The sequence below is a fragment of the Sturnus vulgaris genome, chromosome 18 (genome assembly GCF_052056855.1).
Source record: "Sturnus vulgaris isolate bStuVul1 chromosome 18, bStuVul1.hap1, whole genome shotgun sequence".
Classification (NCBI taxonomy): domain Eukaryota; kingdom Metazoa; phylum Chordata; class Aves; order Passeriformes; family Sturnidae; genus Sturnus; species Sturnus vulgaris.
Window position 1 is genome coordinate 2,499,995 of NC_142260.1, and position 25,192 is coordinate 2,525,186.

Consider the following 25,192-nt stretch of genomic DNA (forward strand, 5'->3'; position numbering starts at 1 on the left):
ACGAAGCCTAAGATTTTGATTGCCTTTAAACACTGGCTTGTTTTTTAATCTCAAAATCAGACTGCGCTGTGATCAGCCATTAGCCTCAACCACAAAAAGAGAAAGAGACAGAAGATCCTAGATTTTAACATCTGTAGTATGAACTTTAAATTCCTCTTTGATCTAAGATAAGGAGGCAAATGGCAGATAATGCAGAAGTTAAAGCCAGCTGAGTGCAGTTGGCAGCTGGGGCTGACACTGGGAACGATGGAGGCTTGGGCAGAGGGGTCACCAGCAGCCCTGTCCTCAGCACGGGGACTGAGGCACAGGCTTAAATGTCATACTGTATGCCAGTGGTCACTAAACTGATTAAGCAGTGGTTATCTTTAGCAGTAAAAAGGCTATCTGCTAATACTAAATTATTAGTGGCTAAAATGCCATTTACTCTGCTCTGATTCCTTGAATGAATATTTATGCCAAGTGATGACTATAACACCATCAAAAGGTTTCCATGCTCTGCTCCAGAGAGTGGAAGTGATTATTCAACAGCAGGTCTGTACTCCAGCCCTTGTTTCTATTAAGCAAATTTGCAGCATTCAGACAAGAATTCATGATTGCATTGTCCTCCTGGGAATTTTATTTTTAAAGGTATCCCACCTCCAATGCTCTTCGGGGCATGGGCTGTGGCAGGTAGGCCTTGTCTGCTGTGCAGACACAGAAAAGAGGGATACAGATGCTGCACAATTTCTCCCTTGTATTTTTTTTTCTCTTTTAAATATAACACAATTGGATATTTGCCTCACCCCATTCAGCACTGAGAAATTGTGTCCTGCCCTAGGCTTTCCACCCAGTCTCCAGCTGGGGCATTTACATGAGCCAGCATCATGGAATTCCTCCTGAGATCTACAGCAATGGTGATAAATCAAGAAGGCTGCCCATCAGAAATGAAGCCCCTGCACCCCAGCAGGGGAGCAGTGCCTGCATTTCACAGCAAGGGCCAGTGCAGGGGGGCAATGGGAAGCCACAGCTCCTGAGCCATGGCCCACGGTGTAACTTAAGGTACCTTTCTCTGAAGGACTTTTGAACTGGCACCAAAACCCTCCTTAAGAATCTGAACTGAAGCTGAACAGCCCCTCCAGCTTGTTTGGTGAGTAGTTTTGGTTTGGTTTTACTGCTCCCCTCCTCACCACAGCACAGCAGCCTTGCCCTGCCATTGTGTGCTGAATTGCAGCAAATCCCAGGGGCAGGCAGGCAGGTAGCCATCAATCCAGGGCACAGGCAGGGACAGTGGCTGTCTGGCAGCCCCATTTCAAAGGAATTTGGGCAACAAGCTGCTCCTTCCTTAGCCCCAGGGTGGCTGCCTCCAATAGCCTCTACAAAAAGAGCATCAACTCTACAGTTTCTCAAAAGACAACCTCCCCCACCCCAAGAAGCACTAAAACAGAACAGCAGTTTAAACACCACATATCCATAGGCAGCTAGAAGTGGCTCTTTAATTGCTATCCATGTTTATGGGAACAAAAAAGGATGAGGCCACACATTTTATACTGGGTTTCCCAACCCAAAACATCTGTTTGTGAAGAAAAATCACTCAATCAATCCACAATGAAGTAGCTCTAGATGACAGGCAATATTTTGAAGCATGCTAAGTGTCTGGTGGTGTTTTGCTTCTGCTTAGCCATTGTTCAGCACAGGTGTACATTAGAAGCATTTCATGCAACAGGCAGAGCAGCACCAAGCTGCACTGCATCTGGCATTTGCAATTCAGAGAACACACACGAGTGACCCAGGACCAGCAACCAATTAAGTCACATCAGAAAAAAAGTACTCGGTGTCTATTTATTAAAGGAAAGGGGGGTAAATCTAAGAAAAAGCAAGAAGACAAAATAAATAGAATTGCAGCCATCCTTTACAGCTACTGGTGCACTATATTAAAGTGACACTCACTGTACAAAGAAATGTGTTTGATACAGTCCAGTGGGTTGCACATGAATTGCATAACCTTGAAAATCATTGCACAAAGCATCGCAGCAGGAACACAGTTCAGAATTTTTTTCTCCGGGAGATGCTTCAAATGTGATGGCTTTTATTGCGTGGGAGGTCAAAGCACCTGGCACAGGGGAAGCAAAAAGGGCTGGGAGCAGGGATCTGCTGCATCAGCACCCAGCCACGTCCCAGCCCTGACATCAGCTCTCGCAGCAGCTCTGAGCTGGACAAGTGATGCCCCACGGGAAAACCCCACAGCCCAGCAAAGCCTTGAAATTAATATTCTGATCGATGCCCAGGCACCTGTTGGCAGGGCTGTTCCTCGCAGCCCAGACTGGAGCCACGGCATCGGGCAGGCACCAGGAATTCCACGGCCAGGCTCTGAGCCCACAAGGAGCCTCCCAGCCAGCAGCTCAGCGTGGCACAGCATCACCTGCCCCCAGCTCAGTCCCTCCCGTTTCACAGGGAAGCAGGTGGTTGGATGGAAGTCTCCACAACCCTGCAGCATCATTTCCCCGGGTTGTTATGGGAGAACCTGCCTGTGCTGTGATCCATGCAGTTTCCAGGGATCTATGTACATGTTTCCAACAGTCTGCTCAGCTAAAGCACAGGAAATGCAGGCTTTTGCCACACAGGGAAGAAACCACAGCAACGATGACCAGGAAACATTCATAATTTTTAATTCACACCAGTAATAAAATTGCATTACATTTTTCATAAAATAAATGTTCCAGTTTATATACAGAAAACAGACTGTACAGAGCCCTCCCCCAGACCCCAAAAACTCACAAACATACAGGCAATGCAGTGCTCAGCTAAGCAGGCACAACTGTACATCTAAAATTGTAACTGCTTTGTGTTGGGTGGGGGGGAAAAAAGTACTACAATGTATATAGTCCTCTCTGGACCAAGAATTAAAAAAATATTGCAGGCAAGCTGACAGACGCCCTCGCTGCTCGTGCGGCCAAGCGCCCATCCCACAGTGCTGCAGCGAAGCAGGGGCTGCTATTGAACCTGAGACTCGAAGCTCCCGTTCAGCTGCCCTTCCTCATAGTCCATCTGACACAAGATCATGTTGTTCTTCAGGAAAAATTTGTCTCCCACGCAGAATCTGGAAGATAAAGAAGAAGGATGAGTGGGTGTGAGTACGGACAGGTATCAGAACTGGGGGGGGAATTTGAGGCAGTTTGGCTCCAAAGGTGACTCCGGTGAGCAGGGTTTGATTTCCAGCTCTGCCAGTGCTTCTCCCCTTTGCCATGCCAGGGTTTTGCTGTCCCTTTCCCCAGCACAGCCCCAGGGAGCAGGTCCCACTCTCTGCAGGTCCCGTGGCAGCTGCAGGAGGAGGTTGGGAGCAGTTAAGGGATTTGTCTCTGCAGACAAGACATGTTGGCTCTCCAGCCAGCAAATCAAGCGGGCAATATTACACGGAGCCTATTTGAAGTTTTTGCTGGTATCCACATTTCCACAGTTCCCTCGGGTGAAGCAGTATTTACACTAATTTCCAGGCAAGGACTGGCTATTAAGTCCTTCCTCACCCCCTTGTGTACAGTGCTGAACAATAAATAGAAATTTCTCGGTGGCTGGACTCCTAACCTTTATCTTCATTGAGCGAAGGGCACTGCTCTCTATATACCATGTAAATTGTTCTGTTTGTCTTGAAGTTGACAGAGAAGCTTGTGATATTTAACAATTTTATTTGACCATTAAGGTCAAAAAAGTTCCACATATAAGATCGGAGAGGTGTGAATTGACAGCCAATAGCTTTTTCCACCCTGCCTGCTTGCTCAGGAATCAGAAGCTAATCTTTACTTCTTAAGATAACAGATAATGTTCTCTGCACCCAATTTGGGGGCTGCTTTTTGTCCATCACACTGGCAGGGCAATGACAGACCAGAGCACAGGCTGCCCCAAGAGCTGAGTCTGGGATCAGCCTCAGGTCCCTAAAGCAGAGAGACACCCTGGGCTGGGCACTGTGCACTGAGAGGAAGGGGGAGGTACCAGCCTCTGGCCAGGCCAAATATCTACAGGGCTTTGAAGGAAGATCACTGGAGGTGACTCCATCCTCAGGAGACTGAGCAGACCTCAAATGCCCATTTCCCCTGCTCCCAGGCAGAGCTTTGGCACTGACCACCCCTTGTCTAAAGTGCTTTCATCATCTGTAAATCAGGCAGCTTCAGGCAGAGCATCTCCATAAAACTGACTATTTTCTGGTGAAAGAACAGGACTGATAATTTTAGAGCTCCTTTATAGGCCCAACACAGGCACAAGTTTTCTCCAAACGCATGCCTGCAAATAAACTGATTAATTTGCCAAGTTGGTACAGAGAGAACTGGGCATTGGTTCACAATTTATAGGATTTCACTGAAGACCTTCTGTCTTCTTCCCTCTGTGGCACATGCTCTAGTAGTTTTGATATTCAACCTTTTCCATATATTAAAAAGATAAAAAAATTACCAATTCAATTACCAGCTTTTATGGTAAAAACTGTACTGCACACACTCTCCTTAACACCACCTTCCCCAGGAGCAGGTTTGCTCACAATAAATAACAGACACAGCTGCTTGCTTTTCACTACTTATCCCCACCTTGAGTGCCAAATAAATCTCCAGGAAGAGAAATGCAAAAATTACTCTTGCCACCAGCATCATCAACAGCTAAACCTGGTTATGGGTGTAGAGGAGCCAAAGGAGGAGCTGGAGAATTTGGGAGCTGGAAGCTATAGGGGTGTGTAGGAGTGCATGGGAACTGAAATGCTCTACAGGGTTACCCTCATGTGATGTGAAGTTTTGGGAGAAGGCTTTGACTCACTGGAAAGGCAACTGTTTCTACCTGCCAGTAAACTGGGATCTCTTCAGCTGATGCTGAACAACTGGAGAGAGAGGATTTATCAGGGTGACCTCAGGCCCAGTTTCACACTGCCAGCCCCTATGCTCACAGCAGGGATGTTCCAGGCAGCAGCAGTCAGAAATAGGTGCTGAACCTACTCTGCCATTTCTTAAGAGTGATTTTCTTCTGAGCAAAGCCACACTTCAGATAATGGCAAGAGAAGCAGCTGGATTTTCTGCAACCCTTGTTACACTGACCTATCAGCCAGTGACCAGCTTTTATTCAGCATTACAATGACCCTGATAACTTCAGAACACTTTAAAACATGGTAGGCTGAGTGGTAATGCAGTGGTGATGCATAAGTGATGTTCTAGGGAATGAAAATAATTAAAACATTGCACACTTGGTAAAAATATTAGAGGTTTGCTGTGATAGATTTAGCACTTTATACAAAGTCCAGCTATAGAAGGGCAAGCAAGCTGGAAGAGAACTAAGAAAAGACCTTCATCATCAAATCTTTTCAGAACTGAAGAACAAGACGGGGTTTCAGCTGAGGTTTCCAATTCAGAACCAGAACTGGCATCCACGTCTGCAATTCTGATTTTAGGGTTACTTAATCTCACTGTTCTCAGTTCAGCATCCAGTGCTGTGTGTTCCAGGATCACTTCTGTTCTGTCCTCTCAAGCCCAAATCTCTACAGAACGAGTCATAAAAATTGGCAGCTCTCTGACCTCAGCGAAAAGTAAGAATCTACGTGTAGCCCATCTTTCAGAACAACTCAGCCCCTCAACAAACTGAGCAAATCCAGAACAGCTCTGGCAGGATGGGGGGATGACCTGCACTCTCCTGCCAGGCACTGACAGCCCTGGACGTTGTCTGAAGGACAGAGTGAGACCACACTGGCAACAGAAGAGGGACGGGAGGCAGAGAGGTGCTTTGGAGCCTTTGAAATAAAGAGTGAAATTTAAAAGGAACTACTGAGAATGAAAACCAGGCAGCACTAGGATTTTTTGGGAGAGAAGAGGGGTGAAGTAGGGGTTTGGTGAGAGATACCCAGCCTGCAGACTCTAAGGCCAACCAGAACTCCTGACTGTGCCTGAAGGGACATTTATAATGCCCCAGCCCCATGTTCCGTGTGGAGTTTGGGAGCAGCCCAAACTCCCAGGAATCATCGGGAGGCTGAAAAGAGCCGATCCGGAGGGCTGGGGAGACAAACCCCAGAAACGCCTGGTGGTTGCAGCAGCGTGGAAGGAGCATCTCGGAGGATGAGGTGGGGTCAGCCCGGTGTTCCAGAGTCACAAAGCCCAGCTGGGCAGCCCGCAGGTCCCGCGGAGAGCAGCCCGAGGCCAGGTGCCACTAGATGTCACTGCCGCCCCGGCACTGCCACCGCGCCCGGGCAGGCGACAGCATCCACGGCGATCGAACCCCCAATAAACACCGCCCCTGCCTCCGGACACGCTGAGCAAAGCAAAGCCACCTCCTCTGCCTCCTCCGGCACCAAATCCATGCCGGGGCTGAGCCGCGGGCGGACGGTGCAGGAGCACAGCCGGACAGCATCTCTCAAGTGCAGGGGGAAGCTGGGATTCACACACGTGCATGGCTGATTCATGAGAGATCCCACTGTGGATCTTTTCTGCACTGAGCAAGGAATGTTTAAGCCGGGGTTTTAGCTTGACTTTTAGAGAATTGGGCTCTCCATCTTCCCACAAGTTTTGTCATCTCTCTCACACTTTCCCATGGGATGAGGCACTGCATCCTAGTTTCATCTTTGGGAAACACAACCACAGATCCAGAACAGGAACACCTGCACAGCCCTTGGCCCCTGGGCAGTCACTACAGCCTAAGCAAGCAGTTCCAAACTTATCTTAGACAAGAATGGACAGATGAATTGCATCAAAAGGTGACACGGTATCACATCTGGTTTTGTGGGCCTCCATTCTGCCTACAATGATCAACAAACATGGTGCTGGGAAGATTTTTCACAGCCCTCCCAAACTCAACTGGATACAGGTAGTTCAGGTGAAAATACCGTGCATGGCCCTTTATCATACTCCCTGATATATATGCCCTTTATTATACTCCATTTTCCACCCAGCAGAAATACATAATCCCCACTCAAAGTTATACCACCAAGATCCCCTATTAACTACACAACAACTAAAGGGGTTTGTCCCTCGTGTTGGAAAGGGCTTAGCCAGAGTATTTTTCTCCTTCCTGTCCTTTCTCGTTATCATTCTTCTTTTCCATCCCCAGTTTTGAGTGTGTCAGAAATGTGATTTAAGTGAGATAATGTCAGTTTGCCAGAGGAGCTCCATTCTCCATCATCTGCCTTCTGCAAAGAGGGTAGCTCCTGAAAGGACGCTGGAGCAGTTTGTTTTATTCAGCAGCAGCTGTACAGGCTGTGTCTGTGTCCTCCCCCTTGCCCCTCCAACTCCCACCAGCTCCAAGGGGATTTGCACTGAAAGGGCTACAGGTACTTACATGCATCCCCAGGTCAGCCTGGCAGCCCAGCCCCAGCCCTGCCCGCAGGCTGTGAGCCCCAGCCGGGCAGGGCACATCCAACATTTCCCCTGCTTCGTGGGCAAAGGTATAAATTAGTTTGTGTGTACAAAAACTGTGTCCTCACCGCTGGTTGCAGAGCTGACAGGCAAAGCAGTCCAAATGGTAAACATTATCTCTGGCCCTCATCACCATCTCAAAGGCAGGGATCAGTTTACTGCAGGCAGCACAATTCCCGGTGGTACCAAAGAGCCTGCCAAAGAAGCACAATCATTAGAAGCCATTTTAATTAAATGGTGGAAGGACTAATTAAGTGTAATTAGCAGTATCAAATACTGTATTGCACCAATAAATAGAAGTTGCAGTCTCCATTTCACTGACCAACCAGCGTGCAGGAACTTGGGATAAAACTGCCTGGTGAGCAGGCTCCGATCGTCGAGATGAAACTTCATTTGGTTTGTCAGCCTAGGGCTAATTTGCTGTCTAATGGAGAAAAGCATTAAACACTTAGAGCACTATTTTGGGGCTCACAAAATTTCAGTCAAAAACTATCTGCCTCTCTGCAGCAGTGGGGTAGGTGCTGGGAGCTGCTCGTCCTGCTCCACATGGGCTTGGCCTGGCGGAGGGACAGGCTGGCAGCAGGACACAGAATCCTGCAAACTTTGCCAATCCTGGCAGGCAGCTCTGTGACAGAGCTCGGCAAGAGCCTCACTCACCTGGTGCTTAGAAAGAAAAAGCACTTCTCCTCTTGCAGTGAGTGCACAGCGTTTCTCCAGGCATCTCAGAGAGCAAGCCCTGCTCCCTGGCTGTGCCCCCCTCCCCGTGCCTCCCCAGCCCTCCCGGGAGCCAGCTAAGCCCTTGCACGGCGGCCTGAACAGCATGCTCAGCCGTTCCACTTCAGCTCCCTGCCCCTCCAGGACAGCCCTTCAGCGCTGCAAGCTTTGCCATTTTCATCTTGGCTTTCACTATCTGTCTCCCCAGATGTCTGCCGGGGGACTCCAGCAAGGTTGTGGCATCCTTCCCCTGCTCGCCTTGCCCGCGGTGTCCCTGCAGACCCCACCGCGGCCACGCTGAGCCACGGGGCGACAGAACCAAGGTTCACCCCAGCCCCTAGTCACACGTGGTTAGTCACTTAGCCTGGGAGATGATAGAAATGGCATTTTGGGGGTGATGAACCTCAAGACACACGATCCCTGCTGGCCATTAGCTGCGCGCACGCAACGCGCCGCTGCCCGCCGACGGATCTGGGCTCAGGGTTTGTTTTGAGCCATCGGTTCTGGCCGATTCCACAACACGCAGATGAGAAGCATCAGGAAAATCCATAACCAATTTCTAAACCTGCAATTTGCCAGGCTAATCAATACTAATTATTACTGGCCAGTAATTGTGAATTAAAACACCCAGCGGTGTTATAGAAACCTCCACACAACTCTCCCACCCTCCTACAGAGATTGTTCCTGAAGTCAGCTCGCTCTCCAGCAGTAAGAAAGCCCACCTTTATTTTTCTTTATAAGTGGTATCAGTGGTCTTTCATTAGGCCTGGCTGCAAAATCCCAGGCCTTCCTATGAAGAAACAGCACTATGTTTTCCCTGAGAGCTAAACCGCACAAACCAGAACAGAAACACTCATGCAGGACAGAAAATCCGCAGAGAGAGTACCAAAATTTCTTCCCTCGTGATTCCACCATCTGAAGGCTGAAAGGCAGAGTGAAATCCTAGCTATACAATTTGCACCAGCAAAAGGCAGTCCCTTTCTCCCTGCAAGCTGACCCCTCTTGCTCCTGCCCCCACAGGCAGGGGAGGCAGCTGGGCACGGGGCTCGACTGCCTAACGCCAGCAGACGGGACTGGAAAAATGCAGCACTGAAAAGCGTCCAGGTCTCCACCCTGGAACGCCCTGGCTCTCATTCAGCACCCACTCACAAATCAAGCCATTGCTCCAGACATCCCTCCCTTCCTCAGCCTAGCTGCCCCTTTCCACTTGGGCACAGCGAAGCCTGACAGCTTTTGCCAGGATTTTCCCATTTCCCATAAAACCAAGCATCCGTTTTTAGAGTACCCAAGTCACAGCCAACTCAAAAAAATGAGTCAAATGCATTAGGCAGGGAAACTGGGAGGTTAATCCTAGATTTGCTCTGTGCCCAGCACTGCTACATGCACAAGTATAAAATATCCATTATTCATTAGCATCACAGTTGTGTGGAGCTCAATCTAGATTAAACAAAATAAAGGGGCCCCAGACAGCACCATTTGCATTGTTAAGCAGGTGCTTTTCTTCAGCCTTCAAATAGGAGACTTTTCTAAATGGAAATGATGGGGAAATTTGGACAGATGTTCACTTAACTATTTAAACAGTTAGCTTAAGAAACATGAAAAATGTATTTGGCATCGTATTCACCTGTCTCCTTTCAGGGGTTTTGGGGGTAAACCAATTGTTAAACGGCTTTGACTGTTTGCATAAGATCTGAAGCTTATGTTCTGTCCAGCTGAAATCATGTTGCCTTCTAATGTCTACATAATGTGGCTTCCAGCGAGTCAACGTGCTAATCTTTGTCTCTTCTATCAAGTTTCACAGTCCTCCATACCCTCCCTTTCCCAACAGATGAACATTTCACACTTATTCTAGCACCTCCTGATTTTAATCTGCTTTTTGGGGAGTGATTTAGAGCCCCATATATTCACCACCCTTCTAAAAATACACCGTAACTTGTAGCTCAGTGAATGTGACTTTTTTGTAATCTGTTGGAAGAAAACACAAAATGAACAGAGTCTTTTGCCTGTTTTTTCGTTTGCTTGTAGAAAACCTGCCACCTCTGATAGCTCCTGATCCAGAAGCTACTTGAGCTGAAACTTTCCTGAAGTGGGGAGCTCAGCGTTATTGGAAGGAGGGAGAGAAGATAAGGAGCAGGAGGAAAAATCTTCTGCCCCAAGCCCCATCTGTGGTGAAATTTAAAATAACCCCACATGAACAAACTGATCTGCATTCTGTCCCCCAGACACCTTCCTAACAGATGCAACACTCTCTCAACACATTCACACACACGAAGTTGAAGAGCACTAGAAAAATCTATCAGAAAATGTTTAGCCTCTACTTACCAGCTCAGGGCCAGTGGCATAAAAGAAGCTGGAAATACAGAAAGTTTTCAGTTTGGGGTTGTTTTGCTTCTTCTAAAAAACCCTATTTATTCACTTCCCTTTGAAGTTAAAAGGCAACAATTTTAAAGTACAGATTTATTCCCTCTTACGTAACAGGAAGACCCAGCCAGCTTGTAAATAAGCATAGACTATGCAGATTTAAAATTTAGCATAATTAAACTTTTACCCTGTGGTAGTAATTATGTTTAAAGGCTCTTAGCCTGAACTTAACCATGTCTATTGTTGTCAGCCAGTCTAAAAGCAGGAGTTTGTCCAAGGACAATTTTCTGTAGTTTATGGGCACACTAAAAACCCTGCTATGCCCTGTTCTCATTGGCCATTGATGTCAGTGTGTATAGTAAAAATTAAAGCTAATTGGCATACAGGAGCAGCCCTGAATGCAAATGGATTAATGGGAAAAGAAGGGAGTGCTCCTGGAAGCAGGAGGCAACTGTCAAAGGATGGGGTTTATGTGGTCTTGTCTGGGCTAAAGAGCAGCCTTGTGCATGGTGATCCACACCTCAACAACTCTGAGTGCACCTCAGATTAATTCAAACCATAGCAATGCCACAGCACCCTGCAGGTTTTATTTTTGGGAGGCAGGGGGAAGAATGGTAAAGGGTTCTTACTGTAGGGAAAACTGTAAGAAACTTTTCATATGAAAAGGTTAAGTTTAGCACCTTTTAACAGATTTTTTTTGTTCAACCAAGATGTTCAGGGGGGGCTGAACTGGGAACCTGTTTGCCTATTTCTGTCTCCACGAGGAGCAACAATCTGGTTCAGTCATTGCCTACGAGGAGAGAGTCCCCATTTCTTCTCACCCCCTCCAGCCTGGTGTCTGACTAGACAGCAGCAATCAAAAAAGGAGAAAAGTTTTCCCTCTACAGAAAGTGCAAAAATTTTGGAGCTGTTGACTTCATAGGTAACAAAAAAAGAGGAAGCAGGACAGGCACATAAAAATAATGAATGGTACAAAAAGGAAAGGTTGGCAGTGTCAATTGGATTTTTTTAAACACAAGAACAAAACAAGTTCAAAACTCAAACAGCTGAGTGAAGACTGATAATTCCCCCCCAAAAAAGGTTCTGTCAACACTGAAAGATAAGAATTATGAACTGAAGGAGGACAAAACACTAATCTACAGATAAATATCTACATTTGTATCTATTTGTAGGTATTATGTACAACTGCATATTTTTCTACATATTTATATATCCAGATTATCTGGATCCACAAGTTTTAGAAGAGCTATGGAACTCCATGCTCATATCATCCCCAGCCAGAAGGTGAAATAGGTTTGCCCATACACCTTCCCTATCTACCTGGTGCTCTTTATTTCTTAGTTTCATCAGGGCCTGCTGTAGAACAAGACTTGCTTTATGTACCTGAAATCTATCCTCATGAAAAGAAATGGTTTTGTCCCTACCTTTTGAAATAAACCAACAACTGGTTTTTCAGTGAGGGTGGCTCTTAAATACTGCAATTTGAATTTTTCCTATCTGTGGATATTAGAAATAGGCTGAGCTACAAATGTGATTTGATTGGAGTATTGAATATACCAACGAACGCAGGGAAAGCCTGAACATCACTTCAAAAGATAAAAAGAATAAGCTTAAAAGCAACTTCAGACAACTTTGCTGTAATTAGCCTTTGTGTAATATTAGAGAAAGCCTCAGTGATAGGAAATTCAGCACAGTAAATACATATTAGCTGGGGCACCCTCCTAGCCAGGACACTGCTGTCAGTGCTGCAGTGAGAAGTCATGTCAGCTGAAGGAAAGGAAATGAATTTTGATAATAATGAAGCTGGTCAAGCTGTCCTCTCATGAAGCCTTCAAGTTCAACCCCAAAGAATTTACATCTTGCATGCCAAAGGGTTTGGCACTCAAGGACAGCAGAGCAGGGGGAGTTGAACCAGCACAAAACAGCCCCTGGCCAAGTGACCACACTGGTTCAGAGATTACTGGGCCTGAACTTCGAGGTTGCTCAAGGGAGTCTGTTTTCATTTGAAGGACACATCTGACTGTTCACTTATTTTCACTCCCTTGGGCTCGCCCTCCATATTTTCAGTGGGTATTTAAGAGGGGTTGGGGCAGGTAGGAGAAGGCCAAGCCCTCCTCCCCTGCCCCAGCCTTTCCCATGGTATAACTGGAGCTGCTGACCTTAAAGCCATCCTTGCTCTGGCACTGCTGAACACAAGTGTATCAGCATCCTCTTAGGAGAGTTTAAATACAGCAGTCAGAAAACTACAAAGCTGGAAGTGCTAGAGGGATGCTAGTGTACCACAGCCAGGCAGAATTACTCCCCATTAGCTTTCCTCCTCAGTGAGAAGTTGTGGAGATGAAAAAGGAGAAAAAAAAAAAAAGGCAGAAAGCAAACAAACAAACCAAGTACAGGCACAGGCTGTGAGAAAGTCCTGGACCAGCTACTGCAGGGGAAAAAAAAAATCTGTACTTTAACATCACAAAGCACAGCAATGTTGCCAAGACACATTGTATTTTGAGCCTAATTAATCCTCCTTAATCTGTACAGACACCAAGTGTAGAAGTGAGGGTGTCCTATGCAGCATGCAAGATGCTCCCTATTGCGAGGCAAAAGCAGCACTTCAGCTTAGTGACATTTTTAGGCTCGGAGCAGACACCATTTGTTCAGTCACACTGCATTTATACCTCTCCTTCCCACACTAAACATGGCCCTTGAAAATCCAGCAGGGAATGCTCCCTGCATACATGCACATCGTGCTTCTCCAGAGGGAAAAAATATCCCAAATTCTCTCCTTCCTGCTTCAAAGGTGCTGCAGGTTCTGCGGGTTAAAGCCACATTCTGAGCATTAGTGGTGTCTTGGGGAGATGAAAACTGAAATTCTGCCTGTTGGGGACACACATCCCAGTTCCCAAAGGCTTGCTCTCACACAGCCAGCCATGGTTTAGTTGTCACTGACTTGGGGAAGGAGGGAATTTGTCCACATCCTCCTGTGCCACCAGAGCAGGGCACCCATGTTTGTGCTCTTAACCCACAAGAAAATTAAACCCTGCATATTTGCCAGATACAGAACACTTCACCTAAAGGGCTCCCAAAAGTGATTCACTGATGGAATGAATGCCTGGGGGTGTTTGGAGCAGAGCAAAAGCCCCAGGATGGCATCTGAGTCATCTGAAACAGGAATTGCCGAGGATGGAGCTCAAGCCTCTGTGATACAGACAGTGCTGAGGGGTGACAGGGGATGGCAGCCCTGCCAGGAGCTCCCCGCCCTTCAGGTGAGATGCACAGGCCTGCTCTGCTCCCTGCATCGACACCAGCTGCAGAGTGATGCCATGCTGAGTTTGCAGCCCTGATCCAAACATGTGGGAAAGAGGGAGGAAAGAACTGCCATGAAACCCACCGAGAACAGCATCAGGGTTTCCCAGAAAGCCCTTCCCTTTAACTGGTTCACCATCATTTTTAAATGCAGGTTTTGAGCTTTCTTTGGAATCTAATTAAAGCCCCAATCAGTTTACAGGATGAAAAACTTTCCCAACACCAGCATATCAAACACGCAGAAGCAACAGTTCTGCTCCTCTCAAAGCAAGCCCGACTCTCCTTTGCTCGTGTGCGGGCACCACGCTGAGTAAAAAGGAAAAATCACGTTCTTCATCAGCACTTCACAGCGAAATTTAAGTTGTCAGCTCCTCATGGGAAATCCTCATGCAACACCCAGGCCGTCCCTGTGAAGCGGAGCTTGGTGAAATGTTTAATTATGCCTCGGAACAAACACACAGCGCTGCGTGGGGGCTGCGAGGAGCCATCTGAGCCTGCACGCTAAGCTGCTCTGTCCCAGAAGCAGCTCCTTCAATAGCATTTGCTTATCAAAAATAATTAGAGGTAGGAATGCTGGAACTGCGATTATGAAACAAATGGCAAATCTATTTGCTGAGATGAAATGTATTGAAAGATACATCGAGACACAGCTGGAGACTGAGGTGATACCACAAGGATAACAACTCGAGATCCAATTTCATCTTTCATGATTAAAAAATGAGCAAGAAAGTGTTTTATGAAAAGTGAAGGTTAACAAATGCTCCTTCACAAGCAATGACGACAGTTTATCTTTTGAAACAAATGATCAGGCTCCGGTCTGCTCTCAGCTCCTGGAGCACGTTGGAAAAGATTTTTTGCTGCAAAGCCACTGAGGGTCAGCACACAGGGCTGGCAGCCCACCGTGCTCCCAGTGCCTGGGGCAAAGCCAGCTCCAAAGGAATGCTGCCACAGCAGGGAAGGAGCTGGATCTGCTCCTGCTGTCCTGACCCAAGTGCATCCCTAGCCCCAGTGACACCTGTCCCCAGGAGGGGTGGCACAGGAGGGTCCCAGAGCTGCAAATTGGCAACAGAATACTCCAGGAGCCCTCGGACTGAATTCCTCTGACTGTTCTCCAGGTAAAGCGTTCCCTTTATGGTGCAACTACAGTGTGAAGTATGAAAAGTTATTTTTAGGAATGAGTTCTGCTAAAATGTGACTAGTAGACCAAACACTGCGAGCTGTTTAACAAGGAAGAAAAAAATGTGGATAGAGACTCTAAAACTATTAATGTGAAGGAATTATTTAATGATGGGAATGGCTAATTCTCCAAGAAGAAAAATTCAAATTACCAGGAGGGAACAGACAGTAGAGAAAATCGTGATGGCAACTTTAGCTCCTTCTATTAATAGAACTAATAGTTAAAATTGAGAGAGAAAGAAATATTATGCGTAGAAGCCAACACAAGATGTTTTCAAGCAAAAAAAATTGCTTTATACTTCTACAAATATGGGACTGAGTAGCAAAGACCTTATTGCTATCCTGGGAGCCTGAAAGGGGAATAGACCCCAGGAGTTCAGCAGAACCCCCCTAGAAACCCCAGTATAAACTAAATTTACTTATTTGTAAGAATACAAACCACAATAGCTGTAAAGCTGCCTAAACAGATGAAGGCTAATTAACAATGCTGTTACAGAATTAATGTTATTCCTTCCTAGCAGAATCTTCATCACATTTCCCAGGATATGACAATTCTACTGTTCTTCCCAACAAAAAACAGTCAAAGCTCTAATACCCTAAATTAAGAAAAAGGGAAAAATATTTAATGTGAAGGCCACATAATTCTTCACAGTTTAACCATGTGGCACAAATAGCACAGAACTCCCCCTCAGCAGGCCAGGAACTATCCCAACCTGAAAAACGGAGACAGAGGCATTACAAGACACCTTTCAGGCACAGAAGTTTGTTCCAGAAACCACATTTAACTGGTGCTGTCACAGAAGCTGCATGGCCATGGTCAAACACAAGTCTCAGCTGTTGCCTTCCATGGTTCTTGTCATGAATTTCCCTCTCTTCACAAAGCTGGGACAATTCCTGGCTTATTTTCCATCTCCAGCACAGGCTTCTGGTGTGCCCCAGAAAATTCACATCATCCAGGGGCAGGTGGGAAAATCACAGATTAGGCTTTTCCACCTTGAAACAGAATTCTTGGGATAAACCAAGGAAAGAAAGAAAGAAAGTGCTCTACAATTCTAGTGATAAAAAAGTCCTTCTAAACCTAACAGCATCAATACTGCTGTCCTTTGGCACTTTAACATGCCTGGTTTGATGCCACACATTATTTTTGTTATGAAACTAGAATAAACCAAAATCAATATGGTGCTTATTAAATGGACAAAACATGGGGTAGCTCATAGGCCTCAAAAAGCAAATGCAGATTGGAAACACTGTCCAGCTCAGTATTTCTAGCAGAGCTCTGCAACATATAGAATAAAGCTGAATATCAATCTTCAGGGTCAAATTAAAAAAAAAATAAAAATCACAAACACAACACTTTTTCAAGACCAGAAATGACAAAGTCAAGTGATAAATAATGAAGTGGAAGATGACAGATGGAGAAACCTGGATCACTTGGCAAGGTGGGTGCAAACAAGATAAAGGAAAGACAATGTATAAACAAGATAAAATATAAACAAATGCTTCAGAAAATAATGCAGCTGTTCTTCCTGGAAAGAAAACTTTTCCTGGAAATAGATCTCCTAAGAGATTTTGGGGGTCCTTGTGATAGTGTCTAGCATGACCCAATTGTGATACTGTGATGAAAGGCTTCCTCAGAAAGGGAAAATCAAGAACTGAAATATTCTTCACTGACACATCAGAATTATGTCTACAACACAGAAAGAGTATAGCTGAGCTGAAGAAGAACCAAAATGCTAATTTTGGGGTGGAAATCTCTGAGTTGAACTTGAACTTTCTGGAGCTCATTTTTTTTAGCTTAGCACAGACAGGGTTAAGGATGGTTCCAGAGCAAGTGACTTGTGACATTAGTAAATGCTCAGATTTAAGGAAAGTACAAAAATTATTTAATTATAGCGAAGATAGTTAACTCTTTCCTCTTCAAACCCTTTCCATTTCTCCAAAGGAAAAATGTTCACCCTTACCCAAGCTCCTCCTTCCTCACTTACATTTTGGGGACACGCCCCACCTAACCAGATGTGGAGCTGCAAGTGCTGCCTGCGTGGCAGAATTTCAGCTGGGATATTTCATGTGTGCCCTGAAGACTTTCAGCTCTAAAACCCTGCTGTGGGCAGGATGCTCCTGTGCACTCACAGACTCAGTCCTTCTGTCTGGCTCAGTGCTTAATCTCTCATCTTTAGAAGGAGAAACTTGTTTGTTCAAGTTTACTTGGAAAATATTTACTGAAGATTTTCAGAAATATGTTTTACATTGAAACACACGAAGCATCTGAGCACTGACACTAATCTGGGCAGCCCCTGAACACTGCAAGGTTAGAAGGCATTTTACCTCCCTGTCTTACAACAGTGTGTTGGGTTTGTTTTGCTTCAGATGTTTTGCTGGTTGAGCTTGCCTGGGAAATGCTATCAGTGCTTGAGGAAAAATAAAAGAAAAGATACACATTAGCTGAAGATCAAGTACATTCTTCCAAAGGAAAAACAAAGCAAAACTCAGAGTGTTTTGCAGTGTGACCCTCATAATAATGTTTGCATTAGGCCTGCTGTCTTATTAATATTCATTTATGTTTGCATAAAGTATTTTGCACAAAACCCCCGTACACACCAGGCAAAAAATCCCACGTGTTGTTATGTATTGCAGACACACACTGACAGAATGGTTCTAACTCTGAGCTAGTGATGGTCTCTGCTGATTTCCTCAGACAGAAACATTTTTTGAAGTTGATCTGTAATTTTTGAGTTTTGCTCTGTTTAGTTACGGAAGAGACAAGAGCCCTTTGGGAGGAAATTTACTCAAGACTAGAAATCTGTCTAAAAGCTGTGACTGAAAAATGAAAGGTAAAGGTTTGGTCAGGTCTCAGTCAACAGGCAGCAGCACAGCATATGCAAGGAGAATGAAGAGTTTTTCCTAATTTACTCAGCAAGCAGAGTGTCTTGTTAGCCCATAATAATAATAATAATAAAAAGTCATGACCTCTGCGCTGTATCCTCACGTAAAACCAGGATTTCACCTCCCAGACTACAAAATATGCTAAGTGCAAACAAGACAGCCCTGCTTAGACCATGGAAGAAACGCCAGTCTCTTCTGGGCAGGGCTGGCCATGCACAAGCACATGTTTTCACATTTTTAGGAAGCCAGACAGCGGCAGCACGCTGAGAGGCTTCGGGAAGAGCCCGCAGTACGTCCCTCTATTTACCTCAGGTAATCTCTGCGGCAGAGAATGAGATTTGCTTTTGTGTAAAGAGTTGATCCAACCTCTCCAAGACGACAGTCACAGCAGGCACACTTTAGACAGTCTTCATGCCAATACTTATCCAGAGCCTTCAGCAGGTAGCGGTCCTTGATCTTGCGGTTGCAGCCGGCGCAGCCCTTCTGCTTCCCTTTGGGTTGTACGGACAGCATGGGCACACCTGCAAGGCAAACACAGCACTTCCTTCAGGGCACATCCCAACAGCAGCTCGGGGAGGCTGTGGGCAGAGCTGGGAGCAAAGCCTGCTGCCACTGCAAGGAGCTCGCTTTGCACAGAAAGGAATCCTGACTTCACTTGCTGCCCTTTCTTCACAACGCACCAGAATCTTTCTAACCAACACCTTGCAGCAGAATAAACTGGCTGAAATGTCAACATTTATTTTTTCCCCTCATTACCCGTACCCCTGTGTTGTTAATTACCTGCCACAGGCAATTAAAAAGAGCTGGAGGGCCATCACTGTATGCACTCTCCCAGTCCAGTGTCTTGGCTGAATCGAGCTTTATTGGGAAGGGAGAGGAGCAAGTATAAAAAGATGTGGTATGCCACTGTTTTTCCTCTCTTGTGAATCCTGTGGGTGACAGAGGCCTGACTGAAAGCCAGAGCAGGCCAGGGGCTGCTCCAAAAGAAATTTGATTCAAAAGTCCTTGAGGACTGCTGAGAATAACCCCACCAGTGCCCTTCTGCCACTAATGAAGCCACATTCCTCAAACAGAAGTTTTCCTCCTTCTCTTATATCACTGGAGAAGGTAGCAAAAAGCCAGGAGTTTTATCCTTCCTGGAAACCCCTGCTGGGATGAGATAGCTGGGTATGAGGTGGTGACAGCACACTCAGCTCAGGAGGCTGGGGGGGACTTGCTGTGGTCACCTTCCCCTCAGTGCTGTATCCATCTTTTTCCTTTTCTCCAAGCAGCCAGTGCCTGCCATGGTGAGCACTGTGATGCCCATCACCCTGCTCAGTTTAAGAGCCAGGCAGGAAAGGACATTATGGAATCCATAGGCAAGGTGGAAAAATAAACAAGGATTGTACTATGGGTGAGGGACAGGACAGGAAATGATGAAAGAAGATATTAACTCACTGAGATGCCAGAATTCCATTTGTTCTAGAGCCTTGATTCAATTTGTTATGATTTTTATTTTTACTGGTGTCAGTCACTAAAAATGACAACGGTGGGCCTGTAACAAACACACTGTGAGCTTAACCAATGCAGAGATGATGAGAAGGGACACTGGCACAGCAGCAGGTGTCACTGCTTATATACTCTTACACAAACTTAGTCTAGCCTTTCTGTAGGAAACACTGGATGTCCCAGAAAGCAGCAGCTTGATAATAGAATTATTAACAGTCCCTTAAGCAGAGAGGACCGAGCCAGTGCCACTGCAGTAAGTGACATTTGCTGCTTTCCTTAAAAGCCAGGGTGACCTGAGAGTGGCTAATGGTCAGCACATGTAAACCCACCACTCCCACAGTAATAATTGCTTTGTCAGAGCCTCGAGCAGACGACAATAGCACTTAAGACACCTCCACACAAACAGCGGGGTATTGATCCATCTGTAATCAAAATGGTCTCAGCAGCACAGAGACAGACCAAGTAGCATTCAAAAACCCTAAAGGCTTAAAGAACCCTCCTCCCCTCTGCTGCAGCACACTCCAAACCAGCTTGCCAACTACTCTACAAGCAAACTCCTGACACCAGTGACAAATCTACAATAATTTAGTGAAAGCCTGAATCTGTATTACACTGCCACATATGCAACCTGTAACATTCCCAAGAGAAATTCTATATACAAAGAGAAACACACACGTTTGGAAAGAGGGACAAGACAGGGAAGCATCAAAACGGGATTTTGCTTCAGGTGCCAGAGGTCAGACTGCAGAAATCTCATGCCTGGGGAGAGTTTCTTACAAGAACGAGGGAAGTGGCCCTGTGGTTGTAGACACACCTTTGTTTATTTGTTTGTTGTTTTTTTTTTTTTTAAATCCAAAATACATTTCAATAGCAAAAAGAAGCTTCAGTTTTCGAGTAATTTCCATGCTCTTCCCGACTCCACTCCAGGAGAACTGCACATTGTGAGAAGAGTCTGCCTTGCTGAGAGGCAGAGAAGGACGAGCATGTGAATCTGCATTGGCAAGCTGTGCAAGATCAGTACCAGTGATGAAAGAAAATAGTTCACACCTATGAAAACTAGGACCTCGATGTGAGAATTATGTTTTTAGATAGGAGCCCCAGACACCAGCAAGTCATTATTCACCCCCCAAACAGGCTCTCTAAATGTGTAGCCTTAGAGGCAGAGGAGGATTTCTCACAAGGAAGGGGGGTCATCCTACAATTCTTTTGCAAGGTTTGTGTAGGTAACACGAGGATCTGCATCTGGAAAGACACGGCTTCCATATACCCAGCACACCTTCAACCCAAGAGAGCTGCTGCATGGGTGGGGTTTGAGATCAGCTCTGTGGTTCAGAAATACACGATCCTCAGCCAGATGTGGACTTCCCAAGGCCACACTTTTGAAAGCAGTGCCCTTTCAGAGGTACAGCTGCCCTCACCCAGAGACAGGGTACCAATGCAGCAGCAGCATCAGCAGGGATGAAACCCCATCTGGACCATTAGGAGAGGCTGGTTTGATCATTTAGGGCAGGTTAGGAGGGTCTCCTGTGGCCAGCAGGCATGGATGGCTGAGGGCTGACTGCAGGGGCAGTTCTTGCTCCATCTGTGGACCTGGCAGCCCTTGCTCTCTGCAGCCATGTGAGCTCCTCACTTTGCAGGAGCACCACTGTCTCATGAGAGGCTTCTGCAAGTGAGGGGAATGTAACACTTTGATTTGCTCCTAATAACTAGCAAAGGAAAAGATACAGATATATTTTTAAGCAGTACCTTAAGCAAGGAAAAAAGCTATGTATTTGGTCAGTGTTCAGCAGGGGGCTTTCTAATGAAAAAAGGTACCATTTCAGAGATCATATGATGTTCAAAGCTGCTATTCCCACTCAGATAATAACGAGCAAGGTCAGCCTCTGCTGGTCAGGTTCAGTGTTTTGAAATTACATTTTGGGCTGTGAGGTTTCCCTCTGACATCCCAACCAACCGGTCTGCACAGAGCACACAAGCCACTACAGAAAGTTGCAGCTGCAATTAGCTGGTGAGTTGACACAGCAGGCAAGGCGTGAAACAAAATTTCAAAAACTGCCAAACTTGATCAGCAAGGGCTCCTCGAACGCTTGCCATGTCATTTCCAAGCAACAAGAGAGAACCATCTCAGAAGCTTAACCCTTTTCACGGTCTGAGGCTTGCACAGAGAGGACACAGCCAACACCAAGCCCTGCTTTCCTCCTCCTGCCTCCCCCTTCCAGCAGACGTGAAGCAGCCTGGGCTCTGCAGGCAGAAACCACCTGCAGAACTGCTCTCTTTGGTAATTTCCCCACTGCAAGACTGGGATGCTGCTTCATTTCTCTATGTCCGTTTTCCCCCAGTACTTGCCTAAAAATGCCAAGATACCCAGTTCGATTTGATAAAGGGCATGTGGTGTCTAACTGGGGCTGTCAAGAAACAAAGGGGTCACCTTTGACAAATTCCACATGTGCTCTGTGGACAAGGATAAGAAAATAAGAAGTTGTGTTGCAAAACAAGAAAAATTAACAGCTGGATGCTCACATATTCAAATATGTGATCAAAAGGGAACACTGATTATTGCCAAATTCTGAAAGTACCATCAAGTTGCTCTCTCCTTTCCTCTCCTGTTGCTAGACATCCAGTGCTCTCTTTTCTTAGAAACAGTAGATGAATCCTTTCTATTTCTGGCTACCTACACTCCCTTCTTTGCCCTTTACAACTTAATAGACTTGCTGCTGGTAAATACAAAACTAAACCCACTCTGAGTGCTCAGAGCTCCAATACACATTAAAAAATTATAGACACCACCTCTGGACATACTGAAATTTATGTCTGTGTCTAAAGAGGCTGTTATTGTAGTGAGTAATCCAAACTTTACCACTATTCACAGCCGGACAAACAAGCTTTAATCAGCCTGTATCTGCTCAGTTGGAGTCTTTCTGTAAAACGATTCTGCTGGCTTTATAACACAAGTGTCCACTAAGTACACCTCTAAATTTTTCTAAGCCATTTTACTGATATTTCTATTCACATGGCAATCAGCTGCGGTTCCTCTAAGGGCACTTCTCATAAAGCCTCCTTTCCAAGAGAGCCTGGGAACTTTTCATAAATGGCAGACCTTTTAAATAACAGTTATCTGCACTGGTCCTACGGCACACGGCTCCACAGTGCTCTGGTCTGCAACAGAGCTAGAGGTCCCCTCTGAAAGCAGGCAAGTTCACCACCTAATTTCTCTAATGCAACTCTAAAGGTTAATTGGTCTGAAAGAGTAATGGGGGACTGCTAGCTAATGATATATGCCTCAAGGCTTTGCAGCTTGCCTGTATTTTATACAGTCGAGTCCAGAGCATAAAACACAGGTGATACCACCAGGACTTTTCAGACCCCCCTCCACTGCAGCTTTGCCCCCTCAAGCCCTCAAGAGTGGGGAGGAGGCAGCGGGGGCTGCAGGCAGCTCTGTTCCACCTGCATTTCACACCTTATTACAGGGGGGCTCGGGGAAAGTGCTGCACTCCTCATTACCACTGCGGAGAACTAAAAAACAACCCTAATGAGCAGAGCCAGAGCGTACAGTACGGGCTGGGAGGAGGGATGTCCTCCCACTCTCCCCAAGGAATCCGGCCAAAATCTTCAATTTGCCACTTATGACAGCTAATTAGTTATTCTATTCAAAATCTTTGCTTTAAATAAAAGAACTAATTATACACAAAGGTCAGTCCCCCACCTCCTGTGAAGCACACATAATTGGCTTATTTCCCCAACATTGTGTGTATGTTTTACACAATGCTTTCAAGCAGATGGCTTTAACTCTTTCCCTCGGCAAGTTTTTTTGGTGTTGGCTTTTTTTTGTTGTTGTTGGGGCTTTTGTTTGTTTGTTTATGTTTGTTTTGGCGGGGTTTTCTGGTTGCTGTTATTTTGTTTGCTTTCTTTTAAAACCCCAAAACTTTTCCTCTGAGTAGCTACTTTAAGAGTAAAAGCTTGCTCAATAACAAAGCCAATAACTATGCACACACACACACACACACACAATACTTTCCAAAAGGTTTGTGACAATCACTCCCTGTTGTAGGTACAGCACCTTGCACAACACAGCACTGGAATTATGGTTTTATTCTCCAGCACAAAATCTTCCTTGAGCAGTGCCTTTAGACACTGCTACCACGTTTCTGAACCTTTTTCTGCCAAACACCACAGTTATTGCAGGTTTACATTACACTTATTATTTTAAAAATTATTATTATTTTTAAGTTTTTTTTTTTTCTTTTTAATTTATGTAAGTGGTTATTATAAGGATGCAACATTCCAGTGCTAAAAGCAATTCTGATTTAAAGACCAGGGGTTTGGCAGTCAGGCAATTGAACCTAGGTTTCAGAGTTCCACTTGAGGGAAAAAATGTTTATTTCTACCATCAACACCCTTTAAATGAACTGACCTCCTTTTGCCTGCTAACAAAACCCCCAGCATTTGGCTGCAAAAGATGAAAAAGTAACTGAAGAGTAGGAGTAATCTTATTAACTCCTGTCTCATCACAATAAATAGGCTGCAGTCTTATGTCTTTTATCAGAGGATCTGATATCATTTAAAAGCATTAGAGCCCTGCATCACCCATTTAAGTAAATGCAGACAGTCATTGCCAAAAAGATGCAGTGAATTTCATTCCCTTAAAAAGAAACTCACTTTGTGTTCCCAGTATTGTATTACTCACCTTCTATGAATATTGCACCCTGTGAAACAAGTCAGACCTTGCACTCCCACTGAATGGAGAGTGTGCTGTCTCGGGCATCTTCACCAAGAATTTCATGGCAAGAATTATGGCCAGCAAGGTGAAACTCATCATGTCATCTGTACATCCAATTAAAACGTTACATTTGGAACACCAAGTACTTGCAACTAAATGCTTATGAGTAAGCCTTAGACCATTCATCAAAATTATTCAATGGGAAACCACCTTTTTTTTTTTTTTTTTTCCAGTTTCATGCTGTAAAATGCAGCTGGTGATTTTTACAGTGGCTTTAGCAATTCATTTGGGGTATACTTTCTTCTGAATCATTGCTGAACAAATTTCCCAAGCATGGCAAAAAAGCAGTTGGAGAGGGCAGTTAATAGGAGAAACATTTTGCTAACCACTTCTATTTTAACTATTCTATAGTCCTCTGCCCAACAACACAGCAGCTTTTTTTTGTCCATATGATTCATGACAAGCTGTAGAGAAATATATTTGAGTCTAGCATCTCCTGGCAGCTTCAGCTGCCTAAAAGTGACCCAAAGCTTCACGAGTGGCTTAAACCCCCCTTCAATCTCACATGTAGGGACCCTATTTTCAAGCCATTTGCTCAGATAGACCAACATATCCAAAATGATTATTGGCATCATTTGAATCTGCACCAACATAGGTCCTGTTTTGGGACATGAGGTTTAGGGTTAGAATCCTGTCTTTCATTTTCCCCACAAGTTTTGAGCCTTCCAGCACCTGCTTTTAGCCTCTCTCAATTACAGAGTTTCTCCTACCAGAGGCCAACCTGTAGCTATAAAGAAACACATGGCAGCAGGACTAAACACAAACCATAATAATTGTTGCTGCAAGACAGTTTCTATAAATCATTTCAGGAAGCAATGTTTTCCCTGTGCTCATAAATGTGTTTGTTTGAGCTTTAATTTTTTTGCAATTGGCACGTGTCCAAAAGTTTATTCTTAGCACATCCAGTGTTTCTGTAAAATCCATTTTTACTGTTTGAAGCCCTGGAAACAGTACAAAGACATGCAGATTTCTCCTACTTTCAACCTAATCTGGGAACATTCTGATCAAGTTTTCTCCATTAGTCACAATTTAGCATACTGCAGTCTGGCAAAGGTCCTGATTTCAAGTGGCCAGCTCCCTCCTTCAGTGTCTGTAGGAGAAAAAAGTCTGGCAATGGAGTGACTACCCTCAAACCACCTTTCCAGCAGCA

At 45.3% G+C, this 25,192-nt stretch overlaps 1 protein-coding gene across 3 annotated transcripts in view; it reads right to left on the reverse strand.

Annotated features, from left to right (window-relative positions):
* Window positions 1-2,620: 2,620 nt before the first annotated feature.
* LMO1 (LIM domain only 1) overlaps window positions 2,621-25,192 on the reverse strand; it is a 59,676-nt gene continuing 37,104 nt past the window's right edge. For all 3 annotated transcript variants that reach the window (XM_088175627.1, XM_088175625.1, XM_088175626.1), the window contains 3 exons: window positions 18,085-18,298; window positions 7,418-7,543; window positions 2,621-3,076 (listed from right to left, as the gene is read on the reverse strand). In XM_088175627.1, the coding sequence (XP_088031753.1) occupies window positions 2,971-3,076; window positions 7,418-7,543; window positions 18,085-18,298 (446 nt within the window). In that variant the 3' untranslated portion in view covers window positions 2,621-2,970. The remainder of the gene's footprint in view (window positions 3,077-7,417; window positions 7,544-18,084; window positions 18,299-25,192) is intronic.